Genomic DNA, 12880 nt, shown 5'->3' with positions numbered 1-12880 from the left:
AGGAACAATGTCAATGCACATACTAAGCTAGAAGCACAGCACATACACTTTATCATACTTACATCATCACCAGAGAAATACTGATCTATGATTTCAAATGCTAGTTTATAAATGTCTTCATTCTCATGTTGCTGCAAGGCTTCAATTTTCTCTAATCCTGGATAAAAGAAAATAAGTTTAAACTGAATTACTGGCTATTTTGAAAACAACTAAACTAAGAAAATAATGAAACATTACTATTGAAACATACTAGAAATGGTATAACTCAGTTTGCAAATATTGTCTAGCACAGTAACTGTCTCTGAGATGGGAAAAAAGTAGTTTGTGAAACTTTGCATGCTATTTTATTAAAGAAAAATGGAATATTCTTTTTAGATAGAATTACATACACAGTATGTACTACATACATAAGCTACTACATGGGTTTTGTTCCAGTCAGTGTCCTTTTTGTGTGTCACCAAAAAGTGGCTTCATTTGTGTGTTGCATGCAAGTTTAAAACAAGGCAACAAAGTCTCACACCAAGAGCAGCTTAAAACCCTGATTCCATTTTCAAACTGGATGTGATATAATACAAGGTGAAAACTTTTCAGTAAAGTGAGTTCTCAAACATCCTTTTACTGCTATCTTACTGTAATTCATTAATTAGCATGTGTTAAAACTTGGACTGCAATACCAAAAAGCCTGAATCCTCATCCTGCTTTGGCCTGTAACAAAATCATGATCCTAACAACTGCTTCCAAGGCAATAAACTAAAGCAAGAATTCTGTGTTTTACCACAGAATGAACTCTATGCAATAAACAAATAAAAAGATGTACAATTCTCATTTAAACCTAAGAAAGCTCCAACATGACAATTCCTCAACCAAACCAAGAACAAACAAAAAAAATAGTATCACAGAATTGTCATGGTTGGAAAAGACCTCAAAGATCAATCACCTCATCCAACCATCAACACCTCCCCTTTCTCTCACTGTAGAAGTTCTACTTGCTTATTCAAATAACCCATGGTAAACAAATGCTGTAGTAAATACCAACAGCACAGAATAAGACCAAGTTATACTTTTTTACAAGCCCAGTAAGCACTTACCTCCACATTCTTCAATAATCTCAGCTATTGTGCTTGCCTCATCACCAGCCATTATCAGGATGTTTTTCAGACCATCCAGCACCACCTGTACCACTTGAGAATCCTTTACTGAGAGTAGATTGCAGAATGGTGGGATTACGTTTTGCTGTACAAGGTATTCAACCTAAATAAAAGAAAAAAAATGTGCTTCCAACACTGCACTGCTTACAAACAGCTGCATGTGCAACGTTTTAGTGACAATCTGAAATCCCACTACACATACCTGATCTTTTCTCCCACTTATTGTCAAATTGCTAATTGCCCAAGCAGCTTCCTTTTGTGTTCCAAAGTCCCCCTGAAAAAATAAAATTAATAGCTCGTTAAAATCAGCATGGAAACATCTGCTAAGCTTATTATTAAAAATCACAGACTCCTCATGTCAGATTTATAAAGAGAGGATGACAACTTGCATAGCTGATAGTTTGACTGACCTTAGCCAGCTGGTGTATGATCATAGGGATTAGCCCAGCATCTATTACAGCCTGAACTTGTTGCTGGTTTCCTGCTGTGATATTGGAAAGGAACCAAACTGCTTCCTACAATTGGACAAAACAAAAAAGCAAAATAATTAAAAAAAAAATAAGACAGGGGAAAAAAAATCCAATCAAATGAAACAGCCTCAAAACCTAAAATCATACCATGCCCAATCACCAAACACAGCCTCCAGGCTTTCTCCCCAGTACCACTTTTAGCACACAAACTTCTACTGCACTATGAAAGCCAAACACATAAGGAATCAATGTAAAACTCAAATTATAAATTCACTGGGCCATATTAATACTTTCACAAGGAAAGTCTCCATACGTTGGGAGCAACACTGACAAACCTTAAGTCCACTCTGCACTGCTGGAATCACAGACATGTTTTAAACTTGAGATCAGTTTTACACAGGAAAACTGGTAAACCCTCATTTAAAATAAAGGACTTACAATATTTGACTGAACAGCCCAGTAGAAGTTTTCTGTGCTGTCACAAGAAAGACCAAATCCAGCTCTCATTTTCTTCCTAAATCATGAAGTGAAGCTCAGAAAGCTCATTTGAGGCTTTCCACTAAGTATCAGAGAGGACACACAGTCCTGAGACCTTACTCATCAGTTATCTCCTTCAGATATTTCATTGAAAAAGCCAAAATCTATGTGATGGCTGTTACAAATTTATGGTTACACAGGTCAGAACATCTTAAAAAGGCTTCAGTCTTAAGTAAGGAAAAAACAGATGTGGCAAGCAGCCAATTATGAAGTACTTCAGGAAAAAAAACCACTTCACTTTTTAGGGATATGTATCTGGCTTGTGTTTGTATTTGCCTCTTACAACATATGCTTAAAGCAAAACTCAAAGAACTTATAGACTCCCCTTATACAAAAATAATACCTTTCTGGGCATTCAAATTCTTTCTCAGAGTTAGAAGGACAGACAGACAAAAAATCAGAGCTTGAAGAAACGGAGATTCCTCACAAATTTTCCTCTTCTTCCCCTCAGTGGTACACTCAGTGGGGGAATCACATGAACTAAACAAAAAAGCCTCCCCCTCCTCAGCCAGCCCCATCTTTGCAGTGGAAGATGGCAAGATGATTAAAAAACCCACAAATAACATGAAATACAACAATAGAAAAGAGGGCACTGATCACTTTCATCCAACTCCCTCTATTCCCTCCTTGCAGCAGTGAAGTTAACTCTGCCCAAAGGAAGGAGAGAAAAGATCAGTGCCACTCCCTATACTTCCTTGAAAGTGAATTTGGACAAGGGAAAAAACCCAATTAGGAAAAGGTGGTGTGGAACAACTGGATCAGTCTTACTTAGTTCACTGGACTCAACCAAAACTAACAGGCTCTAGTTATGAAAAACTGTAACACAAGAGAGCCACTTTTTTTTTCATTTGCAAAGTATCACACTCCAAAGCAAAACCCATCTGTCCTCCCCACAAGCACTGCCCATCAATTCCAACACACAGATCCTCACCCTAATTAAGCACCAGCCTCCAAGGTTGTATCTTTATGCAAAATTTCCCATGTGTCAGAAACAACAGGAGTAAGAAATTCTTCTGTATTATTCTACAGGCTACTCTTTTATTTCTCAAATAAAAAGACCAAGACAGGGAGAAACAAACCCTACCTTGTTTATCTTCTCTTTTGGATGCGTCAGGAGATTTGGGAAATAAGACAAAACATCACAATTGAGAACAACTTGTGTCTGTTCATCAGTACCAGTTACTATGTTGCCTACTGCTCTCAGTGCTGCTGTCTGAACATACAAAGTGGGAAGGAAAAAAAATGGCATGTTAAAGGCATTGCTGTTACTTCTGCTAAAACAAAGATGATATTAAGATGTCTCTTTATAAAAACACTTTGCAAAATACATCTTAGCACTTCATCCTCTGAGCTATGTCCTAAAAATTGGTACAGTTTCATCAAAACAAACATGCAGTACAGCATTTTACTGAACAGATGTGCTGCAGCTTAACTCCAGAAGTGCAAAGATTAGAAATTAAGAGTATTAAAACAATAAAAAGTTTATCATGTATCTGATCTGAGTTACAACTACATTAACTACTTGTAGGCTTTGACTACATCTGACAAGACTGCTCCCTTCTCCATTCAGCTCTCCACTACAAAATTTTTTTAACACAACTACTTTTTTTCTCATTGACTTTCAGAAATTAAGTTTTTATCTTGGTCTTGGTCAGTAAATGTTTTTATTTCCCTTCATCTCTCAAATTAATCCATCAAGCTCAGTTAACCTACCATTTGTAGCTAAGTAGAAATCTACTTTACCTAAAAGACTCAGCATCTGTGAATATTTTAATATTTAAAAGGTCCCAAAAATTACTGATTTCCATGAACTTTTCAGACAGTATATGCACAACCATGTATGCAGGAACAGAAAAGAGACTATGTAACTAATTCTGCAAAATGTCAAATCTGTTATCAGTAAATATTTTGGGACTACAATAGGAAGGCACAACATGTAACCACACAATGGAAGTTAATGTTTAAACTGTCACTTTCCTTAAAGCTGTATTAAGAGTGGTTCTGTTGAAGCTCTATTTAATTTCTGAAGTGTTTTACCCCCAGTGTAGGTAACATTCTTTTTTACTTTTACCTGTAACATCAAATGCTAAAAATATTGTAACAAAACAAATGCTGATCTCAGTACTTCACTAATAAATTCTCTAAGGCACATCTTTTTTCCAGAAAATGTCTTACAAAGGATAGCAACTGGACCACTTACTTGAACTTTTACTTCCTGATGACTCAGAAGGGGAACTAGAAAAGGTACAACTCCTGAATCAATCACCATTTGTATCTGTTCATTTCCACCATCTGTTAGGTAGGACAAAGCCCAAACAGTGTCCACAAGAATCTACAAATGGGAAAGAACATTGAACAGTAAGATCCATATAAAGGAGGCTTAATTTAGTGATCAATATTCTACATGCCTGGAGGGAAAAAAAAAGAGCATGCAATATAGTTACAGGAAAAACTCAAACATGATGATGAGACCTAATTAGTAAAGATGTTACATTATTATGTACAACTATGAAAACTAGGGCCATTTGTTCCATAATAATAATTTCCATGTCCTCTCCCAATTTTATTTTTTTTTAATTAACAACCACATTTTGGTACATAAAGTGACAGCATACATCATAACACAGAAGTAAACTGTTGGGTTCAGTTTACATTTCAAAGATAGCCAACTGGCTCAGATTAGTTGTGCTTGTAGAAGAAAATACCAACCCAGCCTATAATTTGTTAACTGTGCTATCTTGTGATTACAGAATACATAAATTCCCAAGTCTCTAATCCATCTACACCTTTCTGTTTCTGACCCACAGATCTGGAACTGCAAACTTTTCTGAATATATGCCTTTTTCTGCCTTCATACTAAAATCCACAGCAAGGGAAAGGAATTTTTACACCAACTAAGAGTCTAGCAGCTATTTTAAGATGGCAACTGTTCAAGCAAAGCAAACATTGACAGAGAAATTACTATCATGCAGGGCAATCTTGTTATCTTAAAAGAAAAAGACTAAGTCAATGATGACTTGATAAGAATGATTTGAGAGGCTTCAAAACAGAAATGTTCAAAGGTTACAGTCACTGATAGGAAGTATCTGAAGCAGAAACAAAGCCAGCAGAAAGAGGGGCACTGTATCACTTAAGAGATGATATTAGGAACTGCAGGAAGAGAAATCGGGACCTCACTGAGCCTAATCCATTCCTGTACCTACATTTACTCTTTCTAAAACAGACACCCATTTAAAATTTCCAGCTATTAAGACAGCCACACCCTACAATACTGAAACATCATGAAGACACTGAAGTCCTGCCCCACAGGCTGCTTCCACCCAGCTCCAGGGACCTGACAGCCAAGACCTAAGGTTTTCCTGACACAGCCTCCTGCTGCCCTCACCTGCCAGTGCCACAGGGACAGCAGAATGTGCTGCAGTGGAGCCAGCATTGAAGCAGAAGCAGTGAGAGGTGGTGCCTCACCAGTTTGCTGCCCCACAGCCCTGTTGGTGACAGAGCAGCAGCCACCAGAAGCACTCACAGGACTGTTGTCTGACCTACCTGCATCACTGCCTCATCTCCCAAGAGAGGTTTGCTGCTCCAGTACGGAGAGGCTGGGACCAGACTGGTACCTCCAAACTAGAACCTGACTCTCAGGATCAAAAAGATGGGCACCCCAATTGAGATGAGTCAAAACCTGGCATCACACAGTCTCATACCTACTTTGAGAAGCTCTCACACAAACATTGCTTGCAAAAGGTTACAAATTCAGCAAGGGGAAAAAAAAAAAAAAGCCTATAGTTTAGAAGTATTTTCAGTTTCACTATGAATTTTCATTCAGGTTTGTCTAAATTACAATTGGAAAGTTACCATGTGCTGTCTCCCACTCACATTACTCTGGGAAAACCCTGGCAGAATCCCACATTAAACTGTTTGCAAATCTTTTGTGCAGCCAAGCTCACGTCACCATTAGAAGAGCAGCAGAATCACCACTACCACAGTGTGGAGGTAACAATAAAGAGTTCCACCTCATGCTCTACTATCCCCCAAACCACCACAAGGATTTAATTCTTGCTTCCCTAAATTGAAAGATAAGTGTAGGGAGCAAGAATCAAAGACATTAAAAAGTCCTAAAAGGAGAAGGAGAACAACAGCTGGGTGTCCCTTACAGATCATTGTTCCTGAACTCCCAACATAAGACTTCAAGAAGGTTAGGACTTTACTCAGAAAGCATTTGTAAACCCATGGATAAGGAATGTGGAAAGTGCTGAGGGCATTGTATTAAAAAACTGAAAAAAAGTTCTCAAAGGTACCACAAAACAATAGTTTATTACTGCTTATTTAAGTATAGTTTTGTATGTGATTCCCTTAAACAGGTAGCAGTCATGCACCCAACAGGTTAAAAAAATCAGATTTATCCATGTGATGATGGTATTTAATTGGATTATTACATAGGAGTAATATATATCTATTTTTCTATATATTCATTATATATAAGTAAAATTGTGAATTGAGGCAGAATTAAAATGAAGCTGGTGGCAAAACTGGCACTTTGAATTTCTAGTGCTCAATTCTGCAAGATAGGATTTTTTTAATGTAGTTTCTAACAAAGGATAAAAAAACCCTTTTCTAAATGATATGTCAGAAACAGTGCTTGCACTTTCTTTTTCATGTTCTAATGACTATAGTTATATTAGCCATCATATTTCATTGTGCATTTACTGTTTCATTATACATAAATTCACACACAATAACAAGTCAGCAACTTGTATCTAATAGTTGGGAAAATACTTACGTTTATATCTGTATGGTAAATGAGAACACACAATGCTGGCAAAATCTGAAAAGAAGTGAATCAGTCATTACAGTAGAATAAAATTGGCTGTACAATCATGAATCCAAGTACTGCAGTCACAAAGCTTAGCCTGAGATGGCATTAGCATATTGCATTCACACACTTGCCAGCAGCTGGCTACTCCTTCAAAGTGTGTGTGTGTACAGCTATATAATATTTAAAATTTAAATTTAAAATTTATAAAAATACAAGGCAGTAATAGATTTCAAAGATGCACAGAGAGCAGACTATATTTTGAGGGAAAACAAGCAGACAAGAGACATAAGACATCCTTCTGCTATTTTGAAAGCTTTGTTACCACACAATATAAGGAAAATCATTAGTATGATATCTATATGAAACCTTCTTAACATCAAATTTATTTTTCTTATTCACATATGGAGAAAATATAAAACTAAGCCATAATAATACTGCTTAGAACAGGGGGTTTTATGCAGTAGAGTATTATTTGTGAAAGTTTCCCCCCTCTCTGCTGTATTTTAAAAATTTAACTGAAGTTTAGCTGCCAACAGTACTGTACTTGACACAGCTTCAAAAACAGTATCTACACTTTGGAATTTATCTTAAAATGATGAAATTTACATACAACTATAACTCTATTCAAATAGGATCACCTTATTAGCTGTACCTAGTACTCTATAAACAGTGCATTTGCTCTGTTCACCAATTTAAAAGGATTTTCAGATGCTTCTCTTCTCGAGCAGGGGCTTGACATGGCATGTGCACAGCTAGCCAAAAAGGGCAAGCTAAACCACATCAACCAATTTACTTACATTTCTTCTTACTATAAATAATTACATTTGCAAACTTCTACATACAGAACCATGTTTGAAGTCTTTTTTGATAAAAGCATGAAATGCTGAGTCTGTTAACACTTCCTAGTGTCAATTTTGTGGGTGTGCCTCTATTAATACACGACTCATTGGTTTTTAGCCCTGCTCAGTTTCAGCCATTACAAACACCTTTATTACAGCCTTAGCAGGAAGCATCAAATTGGTCAAATGACTTAATCTAACAACTTGTAACTGGCACAAGACAGTGGCAAAAACCATGCAGAAATTCATAGTATGACAATGTAAAACATTTGGCCTCTAGCCCAGAGTATAAAAAAACTTATCTGACTCATAATTCTTTATTTACCTCCTGAACTGTCTCCATAGGCGGTGGGGGGTCCTTATTCCTGCAGAGATTTACAATGACCCATGTGACGTTCCGAAGGAAGGTGATGGGAATGGAGGGATTGATGAAGGACAGAAGAGGTTTGACAACTCCCAGTGATATGACATAATCTCTACACTGAGGACCATCACCTACAGAAATGAAAATTGTTGTAAAAGAAATTACATTAAAAATGGAAAATCTTGAAATGTATGCAATGACATGTTGGGATACTGAAATTCTATGTTTCCTCACCAATAGCTTACTACTAAAAGGTCATGTTCAATTCAATATACATACTTACAGATATGTATATTTTAAAAGACACCAAATTCATCCTGTCAGTAATTTATGTAGCAAGATACACTATTCTTTAAGAAAAAATAGGATATGCATACGTAATTCTGGCCACAGAAAAAACTATATTAAGCTGCAGAATTCAGAGGAAACATAGTCTCATATGATAATGTCAATGTTCAAAAAGTCAAATTCTAAACCGAAGCACTCCCTGAAGTCAAAGTGTTTTCACAAGAGTTACCTATAATATTTCCAAGAGCCCAGACAGCTTGCTCACAAACATTCTGGTGTGGTGAATGAAGTAGTCTCAAGAAGAGGGGTACTGCATCTGCAGAAAGCAAAGATTGGATTTTTTTTTATTTGAACATGATATATGCACAACACTTTCACTGATGGATATGAGCTGTTTTCACTGCCATGCCTTTACACTAAAGTACATGTTTCTATTATAAAGAGTGTATAAAACCTCAGGTAAATTTCTATACATATCTATGTAGAGGGGAAAAAAAGCAAGAGTTGAGAACAAGCACCTATTAAACAAAAATGCTCCCCACATTTAAACATTTCCCTATGTTTTTCAAAGTGATATGCAAAAGCCTCAAGTATGGAGGTGCTAGGTTTAATCCTGGTAATTCTAATTTTCCAGTTATTCAATAGTGCAATATATACCTAGCAGAATGACATTGCCTACTTGTGCAAACATGCTTCAAATCTTGACTTTAAGAAAATAGCTTTTCCCCAAGAAGTGGCTATAGTTAGTTTCCATATGAAGTGAATATTTACATCCATCTGCCAGCCCTAAGACACATTTTCATTTGCTCTTATATAATGCATACAAAATAGCAGATTAAGGAAGAGGCAATTATTATAGATATGGGTCTCTGCAGAATAAAATAAATTTAACAGAGCTAATAAACCACCCCTCTACTCTTCCCAATCACTATTTCCCTTCAGACAATCTATACGGTTTGAAAGACAGTAATTGTTGCAGCAATTTTAAAAATCTATATATGATCATACTAATCCTATAGTCTTTCTGAGCAAAGTAAAATAGATCAATTTATATTACTCTTGAAGGAAAGAGTTTTTTCTTGTCAAAATAGTTTCAGAAATTTAGAAAAATTGAAACACAATCTGCGAGCAACTGTGAATCAATATTCTGTTGGTAATTCAACATGTGATAATGAGCCAAAAACCCCTGATGTATTTTCCTGAAAAATACAGTGATGATGAATAGAAAGACAACCTAAAATACCCTCCCTACCCTAGATGAGTAATTCAGCAATTGCCTACAGCTGACAAGTTAGGAGGGACAGCAGTGTGCTGGTGCTTAAGAACACTCTCTCTGTTCTTGTAACAATCATCCCACTTCCGTTAGCTCAAGTGGACCACTCCAGCTTCCTTCTCAGTGCTTTCTGACACTACACTTCAGCCATATGTGTTTTCAACATATTTCAAGAGGGGAGGGTCAAATATGTAGTTTACATTAGATTGCAATCCTGGTATGCATGAAGTCATTTCATATCAGCACTCAGGCAGGGAGACAGGCTGATAAAACGTGAGTTGCAGGTTATCTGATCCACTGCTAGATTAATTTAAAAAATAATTACTTTGCTCCACAGTAGCTCCTGCTAAGATCTGTTCTGTGTGTATAGTGCTTCTCTTTTGCTGGGCCTTCCAAATGCCATATGTCTCTCTTGACTGCAGGAGCCACCTTCTTTTGTATTTTGGCTGCACCAGCCTCTTCTCTAGCTTCAAGGGTCTATTGCTGTGTTTCCTCAAACCACCTCTTATCAAAAGAGAGGTTGTGTGCCCTTAGTCATATCCTACACAAAGCAGTGAGATCTTTAGACTAAACTTCTTGCATTTTCTCTCCAAGAGTAAAGCTTGGGAATTTTTTTTCTTTCCAGCATTAGCTAAACACACTTTGGGACAGACAAATGCCATCTTGAACTTCTAGTAATCGTTCACATAACAGCAATGCTTTTGGCTGTACTCTACATTTTTTTCATTCTAATATATTTTTTACTTTAAGATTTTTTTTTAGATAAATTTTCTGCATAATTAATACTATCAACAGCCTTTTAATTAGATTAATTAATTCAAATATGGTAACATGGTGGGACTTGAAAAAGGAGGAAAACAATGACTAACCAATGAACAAATTGAGAAGGAGATAGAATCAAAGGACATAGAGCTCTTGGAGTGTGTCCAGAGGAGAGCCACCAAAATGATCAGAGGGCTGAAGCACCTCCCCCCCATGAAGACAGGCTAAAGAAATCAGGGTTGTTCAGCCTGGAGAAAAGGAGGCTCTGAGATGACCTTATAGCAACCTTCCAATATCTACACAAAATCTAGGGTAGGGCTTTTTAATGGGTGCATATTGAGAGGTCAAGGAGAAATAGTTTCAGGCTTGAAGAGGGGAGATTCAGGTTGGACATTAGGAAGAAATTCTTTATTTTGAATGTGGTGAGACACTGGCACAGGTTGCCCAAGGAAGCTGTGGCTGCTCCCTCCCTGGCAGTGTTCAAGGCCAGGTTGGATGGGGCTTGGAGCAACCTGGTCTGGTGGGAGGTGTCCCTGCCCATGCAGGGAGTTGGAATTAGATGATCTTTAAGGTCCTCTCCTAACCATTCTGTGATTCTATGATTCTGAGGAGGAAAACACTTGGGAATAGACTTTAAAAGATATTTAAGACACCAGAAAAGCAATCTAAAATAGAAGTGACCAAACAACATCAGTATTTTTGAAACCAATTAAGGATGCTTGTTTTCCTTGTAAGGCTTTGGATTTTTAACATTAATAAGAATTCCTATTCTATTAATCCAATATCTTATCTGTGTAACACATAACAATTAGCAAGATATTTTATTAGCTATTAAAATATACCAAATAGCATTTTGATTTGGAAGGCAGGTTCAAAGGAAGGCAGGTTCAAAATATTTTTTCCATATAGAACATTGAAGGGTATAAACCAAGACAATTTTTCATATAATTGACTATCAATAATCTCCTGTTTAATGACAGAATGTGTTATTTAGCATAACTGTGATTGGTTTAAGATAAGCATGCTGATATATAAAAGCTATATATATATATATTCCTGGAAAATTACTTAGAATAATTTATCTTCAGTTAACTTCAGTTTATTTCTCTTCTCAGGATGGAAGGCTTATTGACTGGGTAAGCAAGAAATTAAGGCAGCACAACCAACACCATGTGTATAGGAGAAATCATATGGGGAAGAAGAGGATGGTAATTTTCTAAACTCTGTATTTAAGTGGGCAACCTTACATAATGTATTTGACAACTTCAATAAGATTTATGAACACACCTTTGAAGTATAAAGAATTACTTCCTAACATAGGTTTTAGCCATAAGTGAATTAGTGGTACATGATTTCAAAAATCAACCCAAGAATTAGAAAGTACTAACTTTTTGGCATATCATTATAGGATCTGTCAATCTCTATCTTCTTTATAGAATCCTTAGTATTCACTGTTAGTGACAACAGATTAATCTTTGAAAGTACTAAATTTTTAAGAGGACAGACATGCGTTTATAATTTTAATGGTTTTGATAACAAATGCCATTTGTTACCCAAATAGCCCCTTTTCCCTTTTACCCACAATATCCACCACCCCCCAAAACCAAACTGTAATACTTACTAGACTGTACAACAGCTTGAGTCTGTGCAGAAGTGCCTGATGCTATGTTAGTCAATGCCCACGCAGCTTCAAATTGTAATGAAGGACTGTAATGAAATAGTTTATAGTAATAAGTTGAAACATGATCTGCAGATTATTTTATGGTTCATTTCAGCATCACCAGCTGCATCCACTCTGAGACACTCTACATTTAAGCAGTGCCACTAGCCTTAAAGTTCAAGCAAAATTATAAGCCTGGGCATTTCAGAGGAAAAGGTAGAAGAAAAAAAAAAAAGATTTTACATTCCATTACCTTTTGTGAACCACCCATCCTTATGACTTTGTATTAGTAATAAAAAGAAAAGCAGTAACACTTGTTGAAGCACACACTGACCTACTAAGCTTACCACTACTCCTGTAGTATCTCCCATAGGAAAGATTTCTAGCACCCCTCAACATTAAACTATGCCTGTCTAATGGGTAACAGAGACATCTTTTCATCCATCTGATCCAAACCCATTCATACTCAGTGAAAAAAAAGTGCAACTGCCTTGCTGTCATTAGTAGTTCTCAATAAATTTACCATGCCTGACTGGAACTAATAAACATTTGACCCTTCAAACATTACATCCCAGATCAAGTCTAAGCTTGTGTACTGGGATAAAGACATTTTTCTGCTCCATCACAGACATGGGAAAGATTTAGCAACAGTATCAAAAGGCAACATCACTCCAGTATTAAAACTGACTTATTAAAGGCAGATAAAATTAGTTACAAATAATAGAA

The 12880-nt window shown here is 36.5% G+C and overlaps 1 protein-coding gene across 1 annotated transcript in view; it reads right to left on the bottom strand.

Moving 5' to 3' along the window:
* Nucleotides 1-12880, bottom strand: part of KPNA3 (karyopherin subunit alpha 3) — a 53056-nt gene that overhangs the window by 5269 nt on the left and 34907 nt on the right. Inside the window, exons 7-16 of the mRNA XM_071738897.1 lie at nucleotides 12116-12201; nucleotides 8689-8775; nucleotides 8133-8302; nucleotides 6933-6977; nucleotides 4356-4487; nucleotides 3240-3368; nucleotides 1559-1663; nucleotides 1351-1422; nucleotides 1089-1251; nucleotides 63-157 (exon numbers count right to left, since the gene is read on the bottom strand). Of these exons, the coding sequence (XP_071594998.1) occupies nucleotides 63-157; nucleotides 1089-1251; nucleotides 1351-1422; nucleotides 1559-1663; nucleotides 3240-3368; nucleotides 4356-4487; nucleotides 6933-6977; nucleotides 8133-8302; nucleotides 8689-8775; nucleotides 12116-12201 (1084 nt within the window). The remainder of the gene's footprint in view (nucleotides 1-62; nucleotides 158-1088; nucleotides 1252-1350; nucleotides 1423-1558; nucleotides 1664-3239; nucleotides 3369-4355; nucleotides 4488-6932; nucleotides 6978-8132; nucleotides 8303-8688; nucleotides 8776-12115; nucleotides 12202-12880) is intronic.

The sequence above is a fragment of the Heliangelus exortis genome, chromosome 1 (genome assembly GCF_036169615.1).
Source record: "Heliangelus exortis chromosome 1, bHelExo1.hap1, whole genome shotgun sequence".
Taxonomy (NCBI): Eukaryota; Metazoa; Chordata; class Aves; order Apodiformes; family Trochilidae; genus Heliangelus; species Heliangelus exortis.
Note: the sequence above shows the minus strand (reverse complement) of the source record. Positions and strands in the feature narration are given on the sequence as shown.